The sequence below is a fragment of the Phaethon lepturus genome, unplaced genomic scaffold (genome assembly GCF_000687285.1).
Source record: "Phaethon lepturus isolate BGI_N335 unplaced genomic scaffold, ASM68728v1 scaffold3460, whole genome shotgun sequence".
NCBI lineage: Eukaryota > Metazoa > Chordata > Aves > Phaethontiformes > Phaethontidae > Phaethon > Phaethon lepturus.
This window is the reverse complement of record NW_010509690.1, coordinates 31292-58993: the sequence shown is the minus strand read 5'-3', so window position 1 is coordinate 58993 and position 27702 is coordinate 31292. Positions and strand designations below refer to the sequence as shown.

The 27702-nt window shown below is 36.7% G+C and overlaps 1 protein-coding gene across 1 annotated transcript in view; it reads left to right on the top strand.

Annotated features, from left to right (window-relative positions):
- Positions 1-6085: 6085 nt before the first annotated feature.
- The window catches only part of PRKX (protein kinase, X-linked), a 38035-nt gene continuing 16418 nt past the window's right edge, over positions 6086-27702 (top strand). The window contains exons 1-5 of the mRNA XM_010281787.1: positions 6086-6256; positions 12123-12156; positions 14310-14478; positions 18493-18756; positions 24934-25053. Coding sequence (XP_010280089.1) covers positions 6086-6256; positions 12123-12156; positions 14310-14478; positions 18493-18756; positions 24934-25053 — 758 coding nt within the window. The remainder of the gene's footprint in view (positions 6257-12122; positions 12157-14309; positions 14479-18492; positions 18757-24933; positions 25054-27702) is intronic.

Here is a 27702-nt window from a genome sequence, read left to right as displayed (position 1 = left end):
TATTTGGTAGGTTGGTTATTCTATAAAACTAGCTGTCAAATAGTATAAAACAGGTCCGAAATCACTTACCTGCATTTTGATAGAAATATTCCAAGAAGTAATGAGCTCTTTTCTGCTCTTCTCCAGTGTTTAAATTAGCTTGGAAATTTAGGAGTGAATATTGCAGCTTGGTAAGTGTAAATTGAGGTAAGCTAAATTGTGCTCAACTGTCCAAACAAAGCATCCTTTTGGGAATCTTAAAAGCCTTGGCCTATGTGTGATTGGAGCACATGTACTGTAGGATATTTTATTTCCCTATGTCATTGGTGTTTAATTTTGAACTTTATCCTTCTCTTTGCTCTTCATGTGACTGTATGAAGAATTCTCAGTTTCGTGTTGTGACTCATGAATAATTTCAAATTTGATAAATCCTTTATTATATACATATGTATTCACTCTTCCAATATTTTTGTTCAGGAGCATCTAATAGTCATTGCAAATGAGATTTATTTCTATAGCATTGTATGCTAGTCATGCTTTTGGATGGGGAAAAATTTATTGTTTAGGGAGTTCACATACATCCTTACCTGTTAGTGACATGCTGCATCTTTCCAGCTGTGTTTTCAGATGTATGAAATTAGCAAACTACATTTAATGCAAATGGTGTTAAAATAAATATTGTACCTTAGATGTTTTTATGCTTTTTTAAATTAAAAAAAAAAAAAATAAAGGAAAACCTGTACAGAAACAATGCCATCTGGTATCAGCTAAAAAATCTATCCTTTCTGTTGCAAAATGAATCATATTGTTACAATTGTTATGATATATGCCATAGCCTCTGAAAGTTACTTTAGTATTGACTGTAGTGACCTATTCACCTCTTGATTTCTATTTTCTTGTACAGTTTGTTTCTTGAGAGTCACTTTGAAAATCAAGGTTGTTGCACAAAAGGAATTTATTTGTAGGTTGAGTGTACTCGTTCATAAGTTCTCAGATGTTCTCATCCTGGTTCATCTTTGTCCATTTAAATAACTGTCAATTACGTACCACCTTCTATTTAAAATCTTTTTTGTGGGTTTGGATAGTTTTCTCGGATATGATATTCAGAGGTATAATATTGGAGAGAGACTTGATCCCAGTTTGGAGATGGGAGGGAAAGGAAAGTGTGTGTATAAAGCTAACAAGGGCAGTTGGCTTCTAACTGTGGAAACTTCGTAGAGTAGATTTTCTTTCCTATTAAGAAGCTACATAGTGACAATAATAGGACCTAATTTTTCTTCTGTTTCTGATATTCTGTGTTTCAGTCACATAGCAGGCTGAACTGATGTTTGAAAACAGAGCAGAATTTTAATTGAGTTTAGACTTATGTTTCTGCATTATAGAGAAAAAAAGTGTAGTGGTGCATACAATCCTGAATAGTGTGAAAAATTTGAAGACCACAGTCCTTTTCTTAAGTGTTTACACTAAACATAACTGTTAAATTAACACTGGCATGTCTTCAGTAATACTAGCTATTAATACAAAGAATATATTCAGTCTTTACTTCTATCAGTAATGTAATTCCTGGGCACTATAGGGATTTTCTTCTTAAATGTTTAATTGGTATTTGAGAATGGAATTTGGAGACTGGGATTTTGAAACTTAATATTTGTGTTAGCGCATTTGTTCTAGTTCTATATCAGATATAACTTTATTTAGATATTCTAGGCTTGCTTCCTCTTTCTCACATAACAGCTCTTTATGTGGAGAGTATTATGATGCCCATTCTAGTGCCAAACAACAGTGATTTCATCACTTTCCTTGGACAGTGTTATACTATTTTTTGTATGGTATAGTTTGAGAGAATTTGGAAGGGTAATGAAGACGTGAAGTAAATTCTAGATACATAATGCATTTTTACTCTGTAGTCTGAGGAATATCAGTTGATAACTGCCTCACAAATATAAACAAAACCTTCCCTTTGAACCTTCCCTCACGAATTCTCCATGTATTAACCCTTAACCAAAAATAAATGCATTTGCAGTGCTTGTTCCAGATTGAAATAGTGTTTTAGGAGAAGGTTCTTACTGGCTTGTAGCTTGATTTTGTTTTGTAAAACTTAATTTATGGGAGGTAGAGTACAGGGTCTCAGTGGCCCAGCATGCTGTTCATAGCTTATATGCAAGGAAATTATTTGAGTCTTTCAGGAAGGTATTCATTTTGCTATAGCTACAACACTAAGTCCTTTGTGAATATTATAATGAAATCTTTAGTACTCAGTACAACCCATTCAAAACAAAGGTCAAACTAAATAAAGTTTTCAGAAGAGGGCTTAGTTGCATTAGAAGTCTTTTTCCTGTTTTTGTCTGCATAACAGCTCAAGTGTAAGGTAAGCATAACAATAGTTTTAAGTACCTTCTAAGACTCACTTGTGCTGTATAAACTTTAATAGCATATGTAAAATTACAGATTATATGGGTAAATGCAAGCTTGCAAATTGGATGTGGTTTGAGCTGTAAAAACTTGAAAATTGTAAAAACTGCATCTCTTCTTTCTGGTGTGTAATGTCTGTTTATTAACTATATAGTTAATAAACAGTAAAAACTGCTAGATAAATAACCTGACCTTTTTAATAGCAAATCTGTAATATTGTGCCAGTACGTTTTAGTTGGGTCACAGTGCTGAAGATTATGAAGTTGTATAGGTGTCATTTGGCACAGTTTTGATGACATGTTTGAAGAATTTAGTGAGTTGCTAACAATTCTTTTTTCAATCTCACAAATGTATACTTCCTTATACAAACTAACATATTCTGTGTCAGTAATTTCCATGTTATGAAATCCCACATGCACTTGTCAGACCATGTAACTTTGAGGTTGGTTTCATCTGTCTGAATTTAGACCTATGGACTATCAAACCTACAAGTGTAGAATCACTGTATAATCAGCAGAGGGAAATAGGTACTTCTGGGTTCATAAATTGGATGTGTAAAACTGCTCAACTGAATATAGAAGTGCCTTTTTCTCTCCTCTATTGACTTGGAAAGGATTCCACCTGACTGGTCCAAAGATAAGCCCTGTAGGAAGCGAGGTCAAGTTCCAACTCAAGGTGTCTGAGGTGGCTTTTGGTTGTTTCCCTAAAAGATGGAGAAATTCTGTCTCTCGGCTTGTCTTTGGGGTACAAACAAGCTAGTCGGTTGCTGGCTAACCATGTACAAGCAGTAACTTCACTGCTTCAGTTTTTTTGTATTGTGGAAAGACTTTATAAGTTCCCACCATAAATTGCAACAGGCCAAGAACAGTGGCAGCCTTTCAGGACATACATCCATTGTATCTTTTAATGTCGAACCATAAAGAGATGATATGGGGCTATGTGATCTTCTGTGGTAATCTTCTATCTTTGAAATAAGAAAGCACTCCAGTTTGTCATTTTTCAAAAATATCAGTCTTAAGGTTTGAAGAGAATCTGAAGAACGAACTTTCTGATGTTTCAAGGCCTTTAACTAATACTCAGTGGACAGGCTTTGTCTTCATTGTGACTGTCCACAGGTGTGGTTTGGTGTTTTGTTTTTGTTTTTTTTGTTATCCTGAGTTAGCTCTAGGTCAGTGAAATTTTTAAAATGAAAGTCAGAAGTCTGAATGAAAAAAGGTTAAACATAAAAAAAAAAAGGGGGGGGGGGGGGGGAGGAAAAGTAGGTGTTGGCCACCACCAAACTTTAATTTCACTGCTAATTTGATAGAATTTGCTTTCTGAATATTAGTGTATCTGGATTTCAACCTGACCTTTCTAGCTAAATCTCAGTTTTGCTGGTATATGTGTGTGTAAATACATGTACAGGTGTGTTTCCAGACTAGGGCCTTCTATGCCTAATTCTGTGGTAACACACAAAGCAGTAGGGAACAAAATAGCTATTTGGTGAAACATGCAAGAGAACTAAAATGTGCTGAGGGCTTTTAAATTAAGTCAAAGTCTTTGATCTGTCTTCATCCCGGAGCTCTTCAACATAATGTACTCTTCAATCTTAATCTTTAAAAGCGTTGTAGAAATACTATATTAAATAACAAATAGATAAGCTGTTTTAAAAGTAAAAATACAGTTTTTGTGCACTGTGTGAAATCTGTTTCTCCTTTAGCATTACTTTAGGTGAAGATGGAAGCAAAATGTAATTGAAAAGAATGTATTGTAAGAGGTACCAGTCCCTCAAAGGCTGCTGTCCAGCACGGGTGAAGGAGGAAATTGGTCAAGTACAAACAATGTGGCTTTTATTACATTCATTCAGCAATAATAAACCTTTGTATTTTAACAAGATTTTTTTTGTTTGCTTTTTAAAAGGACACAGTCAAGGATATTAAGCCTGATACTTTCTTTGCGCTAATATGGGACTGACTTGCATCAAGTAGTTCTTTCGGAGAAAATAAAGGAATAAATCTGCGAGAACTGAGTTTCAGTCCAGGCCAAAATATGCTGATATTGTAAAAATCCTGGAAGTGTGTAGAGGTACATATTTTTGGGTTGAAAAGGAAAGTGGCTAATTGGGTGTTTAGATGCCTACTAGGTACCCCTACTTAGCCTCACATAATTCAGAGGGGGCTACTGTTAAAGTTTTGACCCATGCTGCTGCACGTATCTCTGATCTTTATCAGACACCATGTAACTTAAGCTTCTATGGAACAAAGTGACTCTTCAAATCCTTCATGGATTATTGCATTTGTAAGTGTTTGTTTCTTAGTCATAAAGATGTTTATTTTTCTTAGACCATGACTTTTGGGCAGAGCCATGTTTTGTAGTTGTTTGGCTAGTCAACTTTATTCTAAGGTTTGCCATTTTATTTGGGTATAATTATAAGCTTTATCCATAATGGTAGTTTTGCAGCAAAATGTAGGACCTAATATGTTCAATTGTAGCAATTGACAGAGCAAAAGCTGCTGGAACAATCTATTAAGTACCTGAACTATGGTGCATCTTCTACAGAGGCACCGTTTTAAACTTTTAAGACCTTAGTTACTGTCTCCTTTAGTTGAAGTTTCTGAAAAGGTTTTAAGTCTGTCCTTGACTTTATGACACAGCAGATTGGGATTTTGGGGTTTTTTTGGTTGGTTGGTTCGTTTTGTTTTTTTCTTGTGTAGAAAACCAAACTAAATATCTCTGTGCTCAATTTAAATAAAGCAACTATCCAAATCAGTTTTGTAAATGCTTCCTATGAACAGGGAAACTGAACATGAAGATAGAAGTGCTGACAAACAATCAGAGGGAATGCTTTACTGTACGGGGTAAAGATTTGATTGTGGGAATTAAACTTAGCAACAGAGCTGTTTTTTCCCATTTAGTATGTCCCTGCATAGGTTTCACTCACCATCTTTCTTTTTGCCTTCATTGGGAGGGGAGAAAAGTCACTGGGAAGCACTTCTAGCACATCATCAGAATAGAATAAGTGAAAAATGGTGTATTAGTGATTTACCAGAATTGATTCTTTATGAACTACCAGAGATAAACTGCAAGTTATTTGTCTTCATAGAAAATTAGAGATCAATCCCTTTTAGCTTAGACTGCTTCTGGGACATCCAATTCAAAATTTTCAAGGTAGTACTAATCCCAACTCAAGAAGTAGGAGCCATGTATTCACAGCAGCAGACCCCAAATTAAACAGTATCTGAATTACTCTAAACTTGATGGGAGTTTTGAGCACCAGTTAATGAACAGGTGGTGGCTAGATTTTGGGTTTTGTATGTCTAGCTTTTTTTGAGAGAATCTGGGGGGGGAAACCACAAAAAAAATCCTTGTCTTTAATATTTGCATTCCAAGAAGCTCTCAGTTAACATGCTTATTTTAATCTCTCCTTACATGAAAGAAGCAATTCTGTGAATAAGATTTGAATGATGTTCTATAACTTCAAAAAATCCAAAGATGCCCTATCTTGCTGGCATACTTTCTAATTTACAGATTCTTTTGCAACTATTAAAAAGTGACACTTTTTTTGATATTGCTTTAACTACCTGAATTTCTTATCAGATGGACTATATAATTTAATGCTTTCTAGTGTTTTAATTTGGAATGTGTTGCTTGCCAGACAGGTACCCTATTCTTAGCTTAACTGTGCTTGTCTTTTAAAACAAGAGAGGCCCCCCTGATGAGGAAGACTGTCAAACTGGTAACAACAGATGAGGAGAAGGCTGAGGTACTCGACGACGACTTTGCTTCAGTCTTCACTGGCAATCCTTCTTCCCGCACCTCTCGAGGGGATGGACTGCAAGACACAGACTGGAGGAGCAAAATCCCTCCCATTGTAAGAGATGATCAGGTTTGAGACCACCTGAGGAACTTGAATGTACATAAGTTTATGGGACCTGATGAGATGCATCCCAGAGTCCTGAGGGAATTGGCTGATGTAGTTTCCAAGACATTCTCCGTGATATTTGACAAGTCCTGGCAGTCAGGGGAAGACCCTGGAGACTGGGAAAAGGGAAACATTGCACCGATTTTTAAAAAAGGTAGTACGAGGACCCTGGGAACTACCGACCTGTCAGCCTCACCCCTGTGCCTGGGAAGATCATGGGACAGGTCGTCCTAGAAGCTATGCTGAGGCACACATAGTACAGGGAGGTGATTCGAGACAGGCAGCATGGCTTCAGCAAGGGCAAGTCCTGCCTGACCAACCTGGTGGCCTTCTAGGAGGGAGTGGCAACATCAGTGGACAAGGGAAGAGCTACCGATGTCGTCTATCTGGACTTCTGTGAGGCCTTTGACATGGTCCCCCCCAACATCCTTCCTTCTAAATTGGAGAGAGATGGATTTGATGAGAGGACTGTTGGGTGGATGAGGAATTGGTTGGAAGGTCTCTTACAGAGGGTAGTGGTCAGTAGCTCAATGTCCAGATGGAGATCAGGGACAAGTGGTGTCCCCCAGGGGTACGTATTAGGACCAGCACTCTTTCATATCTTCATCAATGACATAGTGGGATTGAGTGCACCCTCAGCAAGTTTCCAGATGATGCCAAGCTGAGTGGTGCAGCTGACACACCTGAGGGACAGGATGCCATCCAGAGGAACCTGGACAAGCTTGAGGAGTGGGCCCCTTGAACCTCATGAGGTTCAACAAGGCTGAGTGCAGGGTCCTGCAGCTGGGTTGGGGCAACCCCAGGTATTCTATGATTCTATTAATGACAGTTAGGGGAAGGCATGGGAAGAGTTAGAAAAATAACATTGAAGAATGAAATGGAGAAATACCAGTTTCATGAGAATTGTCCTGAATATTGTTGTTGTTAACATTTTGTGAAGGGACATGGACATGCATTTAAATTCACTGTTCTAAGAGCTGTTTAGAAATGGAAAGAATTAAGGGTTATCACCAGCAGGGTGGTGACTTTCTGGTATCATTTATTTATTAGTACCTGGTATTTCAAAATAAATAAAGAATAAAGAGAGAGGAGAAAATTCCAAGGATTCCGCTTATTTTGTTTAAAGACACCGTGGTAGTTACAGTATTTTTATAGAGACCAAATAAACTGTGAGGGGAAAAAAAAAAAAAATAATCTGGACTTAGAAAGGAACTTCTCTCATGGGTCTTCTGTTGAATGGCATTTTTTTTGAAATCAGGAACCTGTCTCTGAACTATGTGAAAAACAGGAAGCTTGACTGATGGGTATTAATTGGTCTGGTAATTCCTGTGTAATTCAGATAGATTGTAATTCAGACAGTTTTAGTGACAAGAGTTGTTGATGCTATTGCTTGCTATTTTTTTGCATATCAAACCTTATCCAAAGTTGAAAAGAGAGTATGCCAAATTCTAGATTGTTAAATGTAGTTTTAATGGTGTGTTGTTACAGGCTTCCTATGTACTAAGTAAGAAAAAACCTGAAAGTATATCAGATCTTTGGAATATGGAAGCAGCAGAGGTGGAAAATTTTTACAGCAGCATCTTTGAGTCAAAAGCTAGGCTGTACTTCAAACATGCTACTTTCTTTTCAACTTCAGCTGAGCTGGGATAGAGAATTAATGATACTGAACTTTGAGTTGAAAAATGGGTTGACAAGGGATAAGTTTAGAATTCAAAACAGAAGTAAGAGTGAACCACTGGCATACTACTGGCTATAACCTTTCTGGGACAGGTAGTCTGAAAATTATGATCTTGCCTGGAATGAAAGCAGGCATATTTCTTGCTGTGTAGTATCTCTTTATTCTACTCATTATTGCTGAGTAGAAAGGCATTTTCTCTGTCTGAGGAGTTCCTAGTGTAAACTGAATCATAGCACAATGGATGAATGAACAAAGTCATAGAAGCAAGCTGCTCTGGCAGAGTTGCACATGGTGAACAGTACATGAGGCATCTCTCTTTTAATCAGACTGTCTCTTCAGATATATGATCATTGAAGGACATACAAAAGCTTTGCAAAAAATACCGTCTGACATTTACTTCTTACATTCAATAGTATGAGATACACAGTTCTAGACTATCTAGAACAATAGGCAGCCTGTAAAACCTCATCTAAATTTCTTTATTTCTCTGGCGTGTTTTTCAGGTTTAGCTCAGAACCCTCTAGAGTGGTATAGAAGCAGTGGTCTAAGAATTACGGTGATCAGTCCACAGCTGGTTTGTGGAACAGTGTGAAGACACTGAATTTGAGAAGGTTGAGTGATCATCTGCAAGGCATTTTCAGTTGAGACTGGTCTATGGGTTGAAAAATTAAAAAAAATGTGAACTTGGCTACTGTGATGTCCAAAATCGTCATCCTTGTTCTGTTTTGCCCTGTTCATGTGCCAACCACATCTTCTGTTGTAGAAGCCCACAGCTGCTAGTGTCATGTGGTTTCCCCATATATTTCTTTGAAGTGTTAATCTTCTTATAACAAGTCTGTTTGGGCAGACTGGTTTCCTTTGCTGTGCCACTTCTTCCCCTTCTTTGTCAAGAATTACTGACAGCCCCCACTCCTCATTTTAAGACATGTATTGCTAGGCTGTTCAAGTTCCATCCCAAGATGAGACAGATTAAATGGCAGACAAACTCAGCATTTAATAATGAGTTTGTAATCTGATACAATTCACCTAGTCTATCTCTGATATTCAACAGAATTAAGTCTGCCATGCTGTGGCTACCAACAAAGACAAATATGTGGCACAGTAGGAAACATTTCTTCTAACTGTAAATAAAAGCAAATAGATCTCATGCTTTTTGTAGGCATCTGTGGAAGTCAGGGCCAAGCCCTTTGAGACTCAGAAAGCAGCCCTCAGGGTCGTGGATCTCACATGACCTAGTTTATTCTTCATTAAAACAGATGGTATCTATCTGAGTGAGGCAAACTTGGTTTTAAGAAAGAGGTGGGGATTAGAAAGATGGGAAGCTGGAACAGTTGGGCCTAATTAATGGGAACAAAAATAAGAAGCAAGCTGAGCATTAAATTAGTCACCTACATCAGTAGCAAAATAGTCACTACATGGCTACTCAATTGTTTTAGCTGATCAGAAGTTGCAGGATTGGTTTTCCTAGCATCAAAAGTATCTAAAATTGCATGAGAAATCTTCCCACATTCTTTATTCTTTTTACCAGGCTTCAAAGAGAGCAAAATCCTGGAAGCTGGCTATGGTATTTTGGCATGGCATTAGGGAATCCAGCTTGTTTTGTAAGGCTGAGAATGCCCTTCTTGCATTTGATACCTAGGCCAACCTGGTCCTCTGCAGTTTTTGGCCTCCTCCCTTTGTATGTGTTTAACATGAGAAGGTTACCTAATTGAGAAGATGGTTGGCATTCCTTCAAGTTCTGAAACCGCATCAAATTTACAAAGGCATCCAAAATTCTTATTTTTTCTGTTGTAAACAGATTATACTGGATTAGTGGTTAGCATTTTGCATGCTTGTTCTGTTTGCCTGTTTAGTCCTGAAAATCTTGAATGATGTTGTTGCATGCTGCAGATAGCACAGGCACTCTTCGCTAGAAGTGAAGAAACCTTAATTTGCTATATGGCTTAGCAGGGAGAAGGGGACTGTACTACTATTACCTTCTAATAAAAACTGTTTATGAAGTATAATTTTCTGATGTAAGCACATTTTTGCGTGATATAATAAAGAGAGTCAGGCAGGGATGTGCATGTGTTTGTGTAGCCATTGCTCTTCCTTCAGCAGGGTAGTATTTGGTACGTCCCAGGACTCATCCAGAATGGTACACAGTCCCTAAAGTTCTCTTGTTTTGAAGTAAATGTCAGTAGATTATTGTGCAAATTTGTAAACACAGTTTATTTCTCTTAATTATTACGTGCAAGATGGGCAGGTACAAAATATTTCTATTTTAAGGTAATCCTAAGGAATCTTTGTTTATCTGTTACAGAAGGTCGGATTTAGCTGGTTCATACAGCTGAGCTCTGAGGTCATCAGGGCAAAAAATTGCAAAGTTCTTTCATGGGGATTAACAAAGCTGTTCCATGAGTTTAGTGTCTCTCTCCTGGAGGGCAGGAGGCAGTGGTGCTTTCATAGAAGACTAGTAACCTTGCCTTTTTCTGCTTCCAAAAACCTTGCCTCAGATTTATGGAGCTGGGCCTCCATCTTACACACTGCCACTTTGCTGCTTCACTTTTTTAGTTTTCTTTCCATGAATGTGAGGGGCAGAATTTCCACTGAGTCAGAACAGTAAAACCTGTTTTTATAAAACAGATAGATTTTCTTGACTGTGCTAAACAACCATAATAATAGCATCTTGTTGCAGCCTCCCGCCTTGACTGTCATGTCCCATCCTGTTCCTCCCTCTTCCCTTCTCCCCCATTTGCAAGGAAGAGAATTTTAAAAATCTCTGCAGAAGTGGCTAAAAGCATGAGCTGAGATCCAGACCAAATGTTTGAAGTGAGATATTTGAATCATAGCCATTTTTGTATGCAAACTTTATCTGGTTGTCTGAATACTGCAAAGCATTAAAAAAAAGAAAGCTCAACAATTAGTCTTGTATGTGGCTGTGCAAAGGCATAAATTAAACCGGATTTGCATACTTCTATACAACTGTTCTTAATTTTCAGCAAGTTCCCCTGCTCCCCCTTGTTAATGGCCCCATGTGGTTAGAGTAAGTGGTTGAAAAAAACAGTAGTACTCCCTGTGTTTGCTCTTTGCTTCTCTTTGCAGTGAGAGGAGTTTGACTGAACAGCTTAAATTGTGTAATTTCCAGAATATCACTATTATTTTTCTTGTTAGGGCTTTAAGAGAGAATATTGTTTGTCAAAAGTGCTGGAAGGGTGGTCGTTGTGTGTCTGGGTACTGTCACTGCCAGCTGATGTAGGCCTAATGGATTTTCTGAGACGACTTGAATGGGAGAAAATTCATATTATGAGAACAAACATCTGAATACAAACGTTAGATGACTTCAGGTCTGTATTGTCTTTTTGATTTCCGTAGTTGCTTGAAACTTGGCTAAAGATGTTTGAAAAAAGACTGCCTGCAATCAGCTCAACAACAAAACTGGTTAGGGAGGTTGTATGTTCTTGCCTGTCTGTGTGGTCTTCTGGTTTTCCCAGAGGCTGTCTAGATTAGGTGCTTGCCACTATTCTGGAACAGCCTGCCAGGATTTGCTGCTCCTGGCAGAGACATTTTTAAAGAGGCCGTGTTTCCAAAGTTAGAACTATTGCTAAATACATCCCTGACAGGTCCTTCTTTGAAAGTGGCTGGAACTTGTGATTGCTATTATTATTACTGTTACTATTTCTGAGCAGCACTGTTTGTAAAGTTAGCCCAATAGCATAATGAAAAATTAAAGCATTCGAAAATAAAAAATATCTAGGACAAGTACAACAAGTCATAAAACATGAGATCACTAAAGACCTAGGAACAAATAGTATGTGTTCATTTACAACTTTCCTGTTGAATATGTCTATGGAAGCACTTTGTTCATATAAGTATTAAAATGCATATAAAACCAGCATTTACTTATGGCGTTGGTACTGTTATTTTCCCCATGTCCACATTTGCAAGTCTTAAAAATGTAAACCGTTTTTTAGTTTTGGTGTGCAATACAACTATAGTTATTCTTGACAGTGTTTTTCCAGATACTCACAACTAAAATTTCAGCCTAACTAACCTAAGTTAGCTTTTTGTCTATGCATTTGATAAAGATGTAAATAATCAGTATTTTAAGTAGATTGAACAGATGGCTCCACTCTTGGGCCTTTTTTTGTGTATGTTTTTTTTTTACTGCAGAAGTCCATCTCCATGAAAATAAGGTTGTTTACAGGTATAGTCATGTGATGTTGACGGCATTGTTAAAGGATTTCATTGCATGATAAATTTTCCAGGGTGACCTGGTGGCTTAACTTCACTATCTGAGACCTGTTTACAGTATTCATGGTTAAAGAACTGTAACTGAGGACAGGTGGGAATGTAAAACTGCTTTGATAGAGTCCTTTGTGCTTGGACAACTGTAATCCTTGGTGGGTTTGCATAGTGAGAAGTTTTATCTTGAAAGCTGCTTTTGAAAGCTGTATTGGTAATGGAGCTGAAAGTTCCATAAAACTGGATTGCTGAAGTTGTTAGTTTCTAATTTGTAATATGAGTATTTTGTTTTGGTTTTTATTAAAGGTGGTGCTCCTAAACAATATTACAAGTGACTGGAAAGAGTAACTGTTAAATAAAATGTAAATGTTTTAAGTGAGAATACACATACAGAACACAAATATTTTGTTATACATTCTCAAGTTCTTGAACCTATTAAAGGCAAAAACTCCCTTCTTTTTTTTCTCCTCCTCAAGTAATGCAGTTTTGGAAGCTCATTTTTTGGTCTCTCCCCCACCGCCTTTCTCTCAAAAATCTGTTTCCTTTCACAGATATATTCATCTCCCTGCACCCACTATATGTCTTTAAAAATTGTCTTGTAGTACAGGTTGATCATAACCAGTCAGCACAACCTGAAATCAATTGACATGCCAGTTAATAATACTGAAACAGGTGTATGGGCTGCCTTCTAGGGTATGTGCACAGAAGGGACTGATCGTGAGTTTAAGTATAAGATTCTGATTTTTTTTTTTTTAAGGTAGTTCTTGACAAGAGTGACCTTTTACAAGTTAGGCAATTGGTTTGAATGCCAAGCATCCTTTATAGTGGCCCATATTTCTATGTCAGAGAATAGGATTAAAAATATTTGGTGTACTGTTCTAATGGAACCTATATGGCATTGTTTAATGAGCAAAAAAAACAATGAGCAACCACCCAGCAAGCTGAAATATGTGTTCATCTTCAAATGTGGTACGGTACAAGTAGCAGTGTGGCTAAATGTGCTGGTTTAACTTTCATTTCAAGCTAAAAGAAATGCTCTGTTCAGTTACCTATAATTGTCTTGAATGCAGTGCACTTAAAAGGAACTTTTAATGATGACTGTATTGAATAGAGAAATGCATAATACATTATTTAAAATACAGTATGTTTTTATTTTCCTTTTATATTTTTGAGTGAATTGAAAAAGGAATGCATTAACTAGAAAAAAAGGGTGCCTTGATATTACAAGGGTTTTCATGTAATATAACAATGCAGCACTATAAGCAGATTTTTTTTATTATTTGTTTTTAGAGTCAGCAACTTTTAAGTATTTTTTCCCATCACTCCCTTATTCTACTGAATCACTTCACTTCTCGGTGCACCTTTAAGGGAATAATCTCCTCACCTGAATAATCACAGGCAGCTATTCTCAGTCACTGAACCTTGGTAGATGAATATTTTGATTTTTTTTTTTTTTTGGTCATCATTTTTGTATATTCTGTACTCTCAGTGTTCTGAGTTCCTACATTTTAAACCTTGATTGATTTTTAGCTACCTTGTTTCAATAAATAATATATGGAAAGTTTTTTCTGTTGAGGAATTAAGTTTGTTACAATTGAACATTATATTTGTGGTCAGTGACGATTTTTGTTTTATTTTATGCCGTACTGCGGATATAATAAGCTGAATGCTGCTTTTGGGTTTATCCCAACCCTCCCCACCTGATCTAAAGTAAAACTGATCACTGAAATTTAAAAGAGTGTTTCCCAGCCTTTCTTCTGCACTTGAGAACAGTTTTGCTTGCTTCATTTATATTGATTATGTTTGGATCTTATATATTGCATACTTTTTTAATCATCACCCTTACCTGTTCTCAGGACCACTTCTCTCTTCCCCTGTCTACCCAGAGAGTGGCCATATCACAATACCCTTATTCTTATTAAATCATTATCACTAAAAACTTTCTTTTCCCAAGGAAAAAAATTGTGTGAAACAAGGTAAAAAATATAATACTGATATATTGATGAGAAAAAACCCAAACGAACCAACTAGGAATTCCTGTAGGTTTTAATTTGTAAATTATCTTTGCTTTTTTCTTTTTTACAATAAGTTGATGTTTCTTCTTTGACTTTTCAGGCACAGGTACCTTTGGGCGTGTTCATCTAGTGAAGGAAAAAATGGCCAAACGTTACTTTGCACTAAAAGTAATGAGCATTCCTGATGTCATTCGACTGAAGCAAGAGCAACATGTGCACAATGAAAAGTCAGTCTTGAAAGAGGTCAACCACCCCTTTTTGATCAGACTGTAAGTTGGTGTATTTTTTTTAATTCATTTAACTCCTATATAAAGTCCAGTTAAAGAGTTCGAGAGTCTCACTGCAAGTTCTTATGTACTTAACCAACACCAAGCATTTAATTTCTGTTGTGTAATCTAGACTAAAATAGAATTCAGATTAAAATATTAGAGGAGAATCAATAATTTAAAATCAAGAGGCATAATTTAAACATTTAAGTAATAATATAAGCTTTACTCCATCTCTTATTTTCATCCTGCAGATGAGAAATTATCTTAAGTGAGGGGAAAATACTAATAAAGAAATGTCAGGATTGGCTCAACAAAATGAATTCCAGAACAATTCTTGATGTTGGAATGGCAAGAAAAGAAGTATTTCTACAGATATATTTCCTGTAGATATCTAGATGAAGATATAATTAGACTTAAGTATTTGCGTTTTGAAAACTTTGTGAACTTTATTTTTGCATACTTTATTTTTAAAGAGTTTAAATTACTGCAGCACTTCTTGGGCTTTGTTAGTCCCATGTTTGAGATTAAGATATGGAACCTATTGAGAAACATTGTTTAAACACAGTTTATGAAGAATACTTTTTTTTAGTGGAATTGTGATGATTCTAATCTCTTTATTAAGGAGCTAAAGCATCATGCTTTTCTGTTCACAGCACCACAGTGCCTTTTGTGTATCTGAGTCCATATTTATTAATGGGATAACGAAACCTCTGAGTAATTGCACAGTTAATTTCCATTTACGTTTTCTCATGCATGGATACAGAGATATTGACCAAGATTTGTTTTGCATTTAAAAGCTGCCTTAATCAGTTTTGCATAAAATTAGACAAAATTAGCCTTGGTTAATCTCTAGCTGCAGGGAGTGCAGCCTCTTCCCTGGGCTAAGAAAGTATCAGAGGGAAAAGAGGAGGTAAAACCATTGTAGTCATCCAGAAGATGGAAAGAGCCCTCCAGGAGGACACTTTTCCCAGGTATGCTGTTGCTTTTTCCAGCATCATGATGCTGTTAATTTCCAGCCAGTGTTCAGATATCCTGTGCCTGGCATAGTGTCAGTAAGATGAGTGCTGGAGTATGTGGAGTTTGAGATGCATGCAGGAAAGCAAGATGGAGAGGCTGAGTACATGTTGTTAGACTGGTTAAAATATAGACAAAACAGGGGGAACAGGGTTTTATATGTATATCTATGTACATACATAAATTCTTAAAAAAACCCACAAAACCAAGCAGATCCAAACCTACCAAAACCAGCCAACCAAACAAAAACCCAGTACATCTGTGCATCTAGAACAGAGCAGCAAGTGTGGGAATAGAGAAACTTGGATGAGAAGTCAGAGACACTGATGTCACAGGGTTTGTGTCTATACAGAAGTGATCAAAAATCCAAACCAGTAAGTTTTCTTGGAATTCATTCATGTCTTGTTTCCAAAATGTCAGATTTTAAAGTTGCCAAAGGAAGGACGCAATTCAAACAGAAGTTCACTTGTGCGCAAGGCAAACATTCTTCCTGTCAACAGAAAAGGCAGAGAGCTGGAAGACATGCTCAGTGAGATGCTACATCAGCTACCCTCATGTAATTGTCCATGTGCAGCCCTAGTCCTTTGGCAAAGGAGACTCAAGGCAACCTAGCTGAAATGAGAGAGTCATGTTAATATTTTGTGTGCTTTAGGTTAAACTAGCATTCATGTACGATTATCACTGACTGTATGACAAATAAAACTTTCTTCAGCTTTTTATGTGGCTAACAGCTTTTTCTCAGCCACCTCCTTCCCTGCCCAATACATGTTTTTTTCCATGAATTATTTGATTATAATTGATCAGCAAAAAGAGGAAAATTTTTCTATATTGTTCTGCTTCAATGTCTTTGAATTGTGTTATCTACATGGTCTGTTTTTTATATTTTCAATTACCATCCCCACCTTAAACCTGGATAGTATCCTCTGGTTGCAAAACAAGGAATATGAGCCAGTGCAGCATAATACAGTAGTTTTTTAGCACTTGATGATGGAGAATTTTAAAGTAATGCTTCATGTGATTTATTTCAGGTGTTCATCCTTCCTGTATATTCCTTGTATACAAGACTTTTTTTTTTTTCCTTTTAATTTTGAGAAATGCTCTCCCTGCATGTAGGGGGGTCCTGAATCATCTTTTCCTTTTATCTACTTACTTTTTAAACTGTTTTTTGGAAATGTTTGTTTGGTGGTCTGGCAACAACTGGTCATGGGAGACTCATAGGCAATCTTTACTGACATGTTTGAGTGATATATCATAACTCTGTGGGTACAGCAGTTCATATTGTGCTGTAATTTTGATGTGTGTCTTTGATATTTTTTTAAGAGAACAAGAATTAATAAAAATCAACCTTGTCTTACAGTCTTAAAAGCTAAAGTTCATTAAAACAATCTGTATTGCAAATATTCAAGTTCTTTATTTTGCTATTTTTCATGTATACCAAATAATGTATCCATTTTTCTGTGGATAGACAATCTTTTAAGAGTCAGTTCTTGAAGAAATTAATTCCAGTAAAAATACTGTGTTTTAATGGTCTAGGTCTTCCATTTTTTTTCTCTGTATTCTTTGTCAGATTTTGTCCTTCCTCTCCCTTGTACATGTGTTTTTTTAAATATGCGGTTTGCCTCGTTTTGGCCATTCTTGTTCCTCTTCCTTTGTTTGTTGTAGGTGCAACTTTGCCTAACTCCTTAAAATACATCTCAAGAGTGCTTTTACACAGTCAATAAAGATACTATGAACATCATCAATAGTCAATTACAGATGGCCAAAAAATTACTTTGTGATAGGGAAGTAGTGCCATAAAAGCAAAAGGCAAGCCTGGCCTCTGCTTCCTTCATCACTTTGAAGGAATGGAGGAGCTGTTTCTGATACCTGTGTCGTTTTCTTGGTTGCCCTCAGTGCCAGTATCAAGAAAGAAAATCTTACCATGCAAAAGTCACTTACGGGTTTCGGAGCTCAGTTTGAGAACCTGAGACTCCATGCCTTGATTAGAAACCAACTAATGAAGGGGGGTGGGAAAAAAGATATTTGATCTTTGCATTCCTGTGATACTGCAGAATCATTTACTAGAAGCTAAAATAACTTCTGTTCTTATCATTACAGTAGGTAGGGATACAGTGTTCTTTATCTGTTATCATAGTAATAGGGATAGCTGTTTGTTTTAAAATGATAGATTATTATTCAAGATGTTACCAGATGCTTAGCTTATTTTGTTCTTAACTGTTGAGCTACATTTAGGTGTGTGGTATATGAGTAGTTTAATGTGGGTAAAAAGAAAACCAGCTTAGTTTTGAGGAATGTAGAAGAGAAGATTCCTGTATTCTGTAATGAAGCATTTGAAAGCCATGTGGAATTATTGTCTTGTTTCCTTAGCTGCTCTTTACTGAACTCTAGTAATGAATGTACCACAATAATAGTTCTTAAATTAAAAGCGACAGTCTGAGGAACGGAAGGTACTTACCATTAATTCTGAGGTACGGAAATGAATCTTATTTTTCTGTCATTTTTGCTTTTCTGTTGCTTTTGTTAAAGATACTGGAGAGAAGCAAGCATTATGATCTGATGCTTATCTAGTAACTAGTCACTGTAGTTGGGATTTTATATTTTCAGGGAGGCAGGGATAGGATAGGGGAAGGAGAACTCTCTGGTGTCCTGTTTTTGAATATACTGTCATAAACATTTTTACAAAAGCAGAATCTGCTGACTTCTCATCACTTTGGCAATATTTGATTAAATAAAATGTAAGGTGTGTAACAATTGTCTGGTCTTAGCAGACTGGCAGTGTACAACGTCAGTTATTATGTGCTTAGCAGAGACCTGTTTTGTACGATGCAACAGAGTCTATCAGTTAGATTTTCTTAGCCTGTGCTGTGCGCATCCTGAACTATCTGTTTTACTTTTCAGGTTAAGTCAGCTGCTTGAACGTCTAATCCTACTAGATTCTTGAGGGTTTAAAATTTGCAGTATAATTTGTTTATTCAATAAAATAATATTTTTTTATTACAGATTTTGGACCAACCATGATGAACGTTTTTTATACATGTTAATGGAATATGTGCCAGGAGGAGAACTTTTTAGTTACCTGCGCAACATGGGGCGTTTCAACAACAGCACAGGACTGTTTTACTCGGCAGAAATTATTTGTGCAATAGAATACCTGCACTCCAAAGAAATAGTTTACAGAGACTTAAAACCTGAAAATATATTATTAGACAAAGAAGGACATATCAAGCTTACTGATTTTGGATTTGCTAAAAAGCTGGTGGATAGGTAAGTAGGTTTTTGTTACAGTTTAACATGCAAAATGTCATTACAGGTGGAAGAAAAAAGTTTTATTTCAGAGCTCAGCATTTCACCTAACATTCTGTGTGCTTCACGCATGTCAAATCCCTTAATGTGAAGGAAATGATCGTCTTAAAATGGCTGTATGGAAACCAGTATTACACCTTAGGTATAACTAAGGAGCAATATCACAGATAAGCTACCATAGAAAAATACTTTATGTGAGTAGATTTGTATATTTAAGTTGTCAGCAGACATCTTGTAAAAAGGGAGTTCAGTGAAGTAAAATGTGCAAATACTGGGATGCGTACATCAATACGTTAAATGGGACATTGATCTTCCATACAAGGTGAATTACTAAGTGTTTTGTAACTGCTGTTTCCTTCTGCTTTCCTTTTAGAGAAATTTTTGAAATGTGGGAATAACACTTTAAAACTGTATACTGTGTTTTTATTAGACTGTTGCTAAAATGAAACCGAAAAAATCTAGACAGAAACAATAAGGCCAGCTTCAGCAGAAGTATTTATTTAACTGTAACTTCTACAATACCGTCAGCCTTATGTGTGTTTTACTAGTGTATGTAAACTTTTTGATAAAGCAGAGGTTTTTTCCCCCAGTGATTTCTCTGTTCTCTCCGGTTGACCTACACTTCCAAGATTATAACACATGTTCTTAAAAGGAAGGAAAGAGCCATCACTGGGACTGAAAATAAGGGAGGAAAAAACTAGCCAGCCATATTAGAAAAGCGGTGTTAAAACGTTTGGTATTATTCCCTAGGGCCACCTCTTGAGGAAGACCATATCTGATTGGTCTAGTTGAGGCAGCCTAGTAAGCGAGTTAGAGGATACCATAACTAGGTGCTCATCCTCTTCACTCATCTGTTGACCTGTTTGATGCTGCTTTTGCAACAAGTCAGGGAGGGGTGGAGGACAGGATTCTACAATATCACTTTGAAATGAAGGTGGATCTGAGGGATCTACTCTTAATGGATCCCTTACAAAGTAAAAGTCAGATGGGACAGATCAAGTAGTGTTACGGAGATCATAAAGGTTGCTTGCCTATGGGTTACGTGCTCCCAGTGCTGGGTTGCCTCTGCACAGAAGAATGGTAGGCAACTGTTAAGTACGCTGGTTCTATTCACCCTTCAGGTCTAAAAGTCTGTTTTAAAACTATACTGTTTTAATATCAGTATGTTTGATTGAATTCAGTCTCCACTGGGCAAGCAGATAGGTCTACAAATGTTGGCTTTTTTTTTTTAAGTATTTGGTTTTTAAATCAAAGTAACTTTTTTTGCACGAAGAGATAAGGCTACGTCCATATAAAAAAGTAGGACAATCTCTTTATAAGATATCTTCATACAAATTCTTATTACTTCCTTTTTACATGTAGATACTGCCACTTAGTGGTTATTCTTAATTTGGATTTCTGTGGGTTTCAGGCACAGCAGCAGTAACCTTTCATTAGATAAGGTGGTAGATCCCATCAAAGTATATTTTTTCAGCGTGGCTGATGAATCTATAAATTTGTTCCAATACATTGTAGGACATCATAACAAGTTATCACTACTTTCTTTAGTTGTTTTTTTTTTGTGTCCTATCTTGCCGGGGGTGGGGAGAGGTGAGGGGGTGTGGGTGAAGTTGATCAATTTGTGATCAACTGAATCATAGAACTCTATAGTATTTTTATATTAGTACCTGCTTTACCTATAAATGTACAACAGGTGATACAAAATGCAGAACACAAAGTTGGAAGGCGACTTTGTCAATTAGAGCACGGTAGTTACTTAAGCAAGTCTGATCCCCCCCCCCCACTATATAGGTTTCACCCTACTAGCTGTAGTCATTTTCACAATGCTGTTTTTTATCACTGTGAAAATATAGTTGCCAGCAATTTATCCACAAATGCACTCCAGTAGGTTACTTTGTTTCCTAAACTATTTGACCCAAAGTATAGGAGGTTTTTTGTCACTTTTATGCACGGCAAAGATCTATACATGTGAACCTTACGTGTATGTATGTGTTTTTGTATACATACACGCACACACAGATATATATGTATAGAGTGCATATGAATTGTGAAAATAAAACACAAAGTATGTATCTTTCTCAAACAGCTGTGAGGAAGCGTGCCACTTAGGACCAACAAACGTTCTCCTAGAGAAACTTGACGTGTAAAATAAAACATGGTCTGCAGAACACCTTCAACACAAGCACACATTTCTTGATACATATTATTTCCTACAAATGATTCTGTAGTTGCTTAATTGAGATTTTTCTGTAAGCATTTTCCTTTCTTCCCACTATCATGTGTGAAAGGGTGAAGTGTTCACCATGTCCATCTACCATTAAGCTGCTCTTTAGAGAGAGTGGCTGGCTCGTAGCTCACGTTCCCGCTTTGGGAAGCTGCCTGCTTCCATTTACCTTCTTACTAGTAAGTTTTCTGAAGGGCTAGACTCTAGAGAAAGAGGAAAGGGAGGAGGTTTTCTTGTCTCCTCCTGTTCCTTATTGTTTTGTCCTTCTGTTTATCCTTGTTCTTCCCTTTTTAGAAGTAAACTATGACCAAAAATTGTAATTTTTTCTCCAAAACACTGTGTCTTTTGCCTCAGCTGCTGTTTATTTGTTCTCTTTTCTACCTTGGTGTTCCTTAACTGAAGACTTAATAACTTTTTCAGTTTTTTGTAAGTACATTCACATAAAATAGATATGCCACTACTTTAAAAAAGGGGCAGTGTCAAGAAAAAAGGAGGAACGCATGGGACTGGAATAAATAATTGCTACTTGAAGGATGCAGAAAGGATTTGCTTTGAATTTTATAGCCATTACATTTTTAGACCTTTCTTTTTCTGGAAAGCATATACCACTTTTCAGGTATAATATATCCATTAAACATGTTTCTGATCTTTCATACTGTGTTTTTGTTTTGGGGCTTTTTTCCCCTCTCTTGTCATCTTTCAGAAAAACTGAAACAAAAGTTCATGGAATTCTATACTTTTTAATGCAGAGATTTTACTGTATTTTTTGAAACTTTTAAGTAAACTTACGATTTTTTTTTTTAGAGGAATGTTGTTCTCTGCTAATTCTAATTTGCTCAGTATAAATTCCTAAATAAGAATAAAATGTTTTAATGTTTTAAAATTACATGTTCAACCTTATCAACTATTGCTTACCTGTATTTCAGCTTTTGTCTTGAAAACCCAGAGCGGTGTAATTTTTGTAGCAATTTGAAGGAAACAGTCTATTCTTATTTTTCTGCTTTATAATTTATCTTAAAAAAGATAATTTGGAGTTTCAGATGAATATGCACCAGTCATGAAATAGTAATGATAAAAAAAAGCCTACAGAATTTACTTGATGCATTTTCAAAAAATACTAAATAGTTTGCTTTCATGACTGACAAAAGAGGAAACACAAGGCATGGTTGTATGGCACAAATACACAGCTTGACAAAGAATTCGAGCGTCCTCCAATTTTTTGTGTAGCTAGTAAACATAAATTTCTTGATAGAAAATAAGATTGGTAATAAATTTTATTTCCCAGTGCAACTAGGGGACTTCAAGTTATGTTGGCCTTTCCTTAACTTGTGGTTTTCCTTTTGCTTAAATAAAAAAGATCTTGTTATTAACCTGTAAGGTAACTGAGGGTCGTTTTCATTACCTTGTAACCATCAAATAATGTGGGTGCTGGAAGTCATGGTCATCATATCCCTTGATAAGGGATGAAAACCACCAAAGACTACATATTTGCTGAATTTGTATGTTCATATTGTTGGCAATTTTGGGGGAGGAAGGGATGACCATTGTGGGGCATTGTCCTGCAAACTGTCTGGCTTGTCCATTAAAACAGATGTGCCTGCCCTGTCTGCTTTTCTTCTACAGCCCTTCTTCCCAAGTGTAGTAAAACTGGTAGCTGCTTAATTTGCAGAGCTGGCTAAATCAGTATGAATAAAAATGTGTATGATGGATTGTAATATGACTTTTTTAGTTTGGGGGGAGGGGGGCTCTTGGCTATTCTGTTTTAAAAGACAACAAAGCTTTGTTGTTTTCCTTAATTACCTAGTCCTGATCTAGGCAACTGCTAGATGGCAGTAGTGTGTAAAGCAGTGCTGTAGGTAAGAATTTTATTGAGTATGCTTGATTTGGAAAATTAGAGTTTATGTTTTCTACCAATAAAAATCATGCCACCCGTTTATAATAAAAAATTAAAGATGTATTCTTCACACTAATGAACATAGTTTCAAGAACCATGAAGCACTTGAGTGCATAGTGTGTCTAACGCATTCTGACAGTTTAACTGGAGTAATTTAGCTTTTGTCGTATTGAAATCAGGCCTAAAGAAAATCAGTTCTGTGTATCATAAATCTTCATTTAAAGTCTTGACTGACTGTACAGCTCGACTTCCTTGATCTTAAGTATTTTTATGAATCTATGCCAAGGCTTAAAAAAACCCAAACAAAAGAGGAAAAAAAAGAAAGGGAAAAAACCCGCCCAAAAGCTCAGTTTAAAATAATTCTGCAGTTTCAGAAAAGCGTACTGTTTAATCTTCAAAAAAATTAAAATAAAATAAAGCACCATAGGTGCAGCTTGAATATAATGAGGAATATTTTTTTATTTTTACAGTGAGGGTGGTGAAACACTGGCCCAGGTTTCCTAGAGAGGTGGTAGATGCCCCATCCCTGGCAACTTCAAGGTCAGGCTGGACGGGGCTCTGAGCAACCTGATATAGTTGCAGGTGTCTCAGCTCATTGCGGGACATAGCTGACCTTTAAAGGTCCCTTCCAACCCAGACTATATCCATTTCTGCTTAAGAAAAAGAAGGTTTGTGAAGTCTAGCAGAACAGTGGTAGGAAAAACTAGAAGTTGAAAGAGGCATGTATTACTTCTAAAAGTGATTGCTATTCATCTTAATGCATTTGTTCAGGACCACATGACCAGTTTGATTCATGCCTTGGAGAAGATTCTTCCTGCACTCACAAATAAAATAATTAGAGTTTCTTTTGCTCCAAGTTAGAAATTGTGTGCAGTGACCATTAGTTTCATGACTATTTTCTTTGTCATTTCTTATTAGAACACTTCTTAAAATGCAATATGCTTTTTTTTTATTCTCTGCTGTTATTTCATCCTCTCTTGAATTAATGAGCACTTTTTCAAAGTTTCCTCTTCTGACTTGCTATCAGGGAAGTATAATCTATTAAGTATGAAAGCCCTTTTTTTCCTCTAGCTTATATTTAAACATGTCAAGGTAGTGAAGCCAAGCAAATTCTGCATGGGTATTTTTACAAAGATGATTTCACATTTCTGAAAGAAATTGTTTCAGAACAGTCTGTGTTTCAAATTGTAATTTGATCTTTGTAAACATTAACTGCTTAGCTTCAATTTATTTAATGAATTTATAGAACTTGAAATACACATTTGGTGTATTGGTAGCAATATAACAGTTTTATATCCTGAGCTTATATTAAGAAAGATAAGACTAAAAATGACATCTAAATAGATCAAAAATAGTATCACATGCATATCTTTTACTTGCTTAACTATATAGGTATTTTAAATAAGTAAAAACACAAAATGTGTTCCTTTTAATGGATATTGTTGGAATGATGACAGGTTACGTCAATACTATTTGAAAAACATTGCTTAGATTGTAAAAGGAATCTCACTTATGTCTGCAGCTATTTACTGATTTAAACTAGTACTTTTTTTCTGTGTCCTTCTTCCCTTTGTTTTTTCTAAACAAAAATTTTTCATTTTGCTGGAAAATGCCAATAAGCTTGCCCTCTGCTGCACCTGAATTCCCAGGGTCTGCAGCTTACAGGATGAAAACCACTATTAATAATTTTGAAGCAACATATAACCTAATGGATAGAGTACCACACCAGCAGTTGGGAATCTCAGTGCACGGATGTTTCCTGCAGCCAAGTTTCTTAATTTTCATATATCTTTGTTCCAGGAGAACTGGAGACCGTCATCAAAACAGTCTTTTTAGATCTTGTAGATTCCTTTCTTTTTAATCTGGTTCCTATATACAATAAATACATAGGCATATGTTGGGTACTTCCTATCTGTGTGTTTGGTTTTTTTCTATTGCTGTTATTTTAGTTTTACTTCAGTCTGGTTTTGTTGCTTGTTTTGTGGTATCTTTTTTTTTTTTTTCCTTCTTTTCCTCCCAGGACATGGACGCTCTGTGGCACTCCTGAGTACCTTGCACCGGAAGTTATACAAAGCAAAGGCCATGGAAGAGCTGTGGATTGGTGGGCCCTGGGAATTCTTATATTTGAGATGTTATCAGGGTAAGTGATAATGATTACTATATCACAGCAATATTGTGTGTATATATAATTTTTTTACACACATATATAGGATTCTTTATTAGTTCTGTTTAAGATATTTGGAATAGCAGATTTGGGTTAGATTTATTATTGACATACCAGTTTCATTTCTGCCTCTGAAGAAGAGAATCATGAAGCTGTACAAAAGAACGTACTTCACTGTTACTGGGATTTTTATTTTTTTGACCTTGTCAGTTTTGTTTGTGTTTGGTTGGTTTTTTGGTTTTGTTGGTTTTTTGTGGTGTCCTTGTTTTTTTTTTTTTTGTTTGTTTTTTTTTTGTTTGTTTTTTTTTAGTAGTTAAGGCTTTTTAACAGCTGCTCTTTTATTTACCTGTTTTGGAAATTCAGGTTTTGTTGAAGTTTAGATTTTTATACATAAAATCCTTTGTACTTAAAGGGTGAAGAAGACTACTACCAGTTTTCTTTGCTGTAATTTGTAGCATAGTGAAATAATGTTTGCAGTGGGAGCTTTAGTCTATAAAAATGCATAGTGGCAAGTAGGAAGACTTTTATCAGTACAGTTTGTATTACTACTGAGCACTGGTTTTCTTTAAACCAATGAAGAAAGGAACAGGGAGAAGCTTCAAGGTCTATTTGGAAATCAGTTTGCTATATTTGATGTTTTGGTATTTGGTTGATAAGCAATGTTTCCAAAAGATATAAATTGAAACTGAAGAGAGGCTTTCTGGCATTAGTATAACTAACTGTCTTAATTTGCTCTGATTTCAAAGAAGAAATACTATTTTCAGTAAAACAAACAACTGGTTTAAGGAGAATGTGAAATTCTGCTTGTGTGCTGAACAAGGCATCCGTATGTTTTTCCTCGTTTCTTTGTCTTGGCTCTATCTTTTGAAGGCAAAAAAGAATGGGAATTTTGAAAGAAATTGGTTTTGCCATGTTTGGTGCAATAGAACAAATGCAGGTGAAAGCAAGGCGTTCGTAGCTTGGGAAGAAACTCAATGTATTTCATCAGTTTTGTTTTCATAGTCATTAGAACTTCTTTTCGGTTCCAGGCCCCAGCGTGTGCTGTGCCTTCTTACTCCCTGAGTGTGTGTCATTTTGCTTCTATGGCCTTTCATTCTGGATCTGCAGCCTCATAAGAGTGAAGTTGGAACAAAAACATTCCTGGATGAATTTATTCTTCCTTTTCTCTATACAGTACTGTCAGCTCAGGGTAACTTTGACTCCTCTGGTGTTCGGACAAGCTCTGATTGCCAGAGCAGACAGTTCCCCTGATGGATGATCACTTCAGAGCTCCAGTCCATTACGTATGTTTGCTGTGAAGAAGTCCACCCAATAGCATCAAAACTTGATCCCAGGACAGTATTGCTGCCCACTGCTTGCTTTCTTAATGGCCTGAAGGGTTGCATGTGCATTTACCTTGAATCTCAAGGCAATTTCGGAATAGCAAAAGCATAAAAATGTACTAGTAGTTCCCTACTGACCCAGGCGGGCTTGGCTGACTGTTCTAATAAAAAGTTGTTATTTATATAGGCTGATCTGTGCAGAGGTCAGGCTTCACCTTTCTTCCACCACTCCATGTGAAGATGAGCAGCCAAAGTTGGTCAAGGGAATCCTGGGAGGGATGAAAGGAGCAAGAGATTCCCAACAGCCTTGTTGCCACTAATTGTAGTGCTAGGCAGAACGAAGAGTGTAGATAAAAGTGTCTGGTGCCGTAACGTTAGCAGAGGTGCTGCTGTTTCCCAGCTGTAGTCCGAGTGATTTACCTTCCTGCCAGAGGTTTTGGTAGGAACACTCTGTTTGCACTGTGTGGTCTCAGTGTAAGTGGATATGGGGTCCACTTTCTGTCCCTTACACAGATGTTGATAGGATTCTCTCTACTAGACCAGTAATAGAAACATGGTTTCTAAAGTTAACATACTGACTGATAGTCAAGCAAGATCTCATCTGTGGAATCAGTGAGACTTTGAGACTGCAGGGTACTCAAGTATGGCTGGTATATATCCTTCATAAAAAAAGGGAGCAGCTGCAATCATTTCTGTGTCCTGAAACTCTCTGGCGCAAGTGATGAGATCTGGATTCCCCCCAAGCGTAATATAAACACTTTGGCTAGAGAGACTCTTAATCAGTACATAAATTACACATTTCTAAAAGGCAACTGAGATATTATATAGGCTGATTGACAGAGCAGCTGTCTGCTTGCAAGTGATTTTGTAATTGTTTTTACTGCAGTATTTGTGTAGGTACGCTCTTCATAATAATTGGAAGCTGCTTTTTACTTTTTAGTGTTTGGGTGGAGTCCCTATCCCAGCTTCAGATAGGGACTCCACCCATGGGGTGGGGGGGTTTTTTTGGTTTTTTGTGGTGGTGGTGGTGATGTGTTTTTTTTTTGTTCGGGTTTTTTTGAGATGTTACACAATCATCAAGGTTGGAAAAGACCTTTAAGATCATCAAGTCCAACCATCAACCGAACACTGCCAAACCCACTAAACCATGTCCTGAAGTGCCACGTCCACACATTTTTTGAGTACTTCAGTGATGGTGACTCCACCACCTCCCTGGGCAGCCTGTTCCAATGTTTGACCACTCTCTTAGTAAAGAATTTTTTCCTAATATCTAGTCTAAACCTCCCCTGGTGCAACTTGAGGC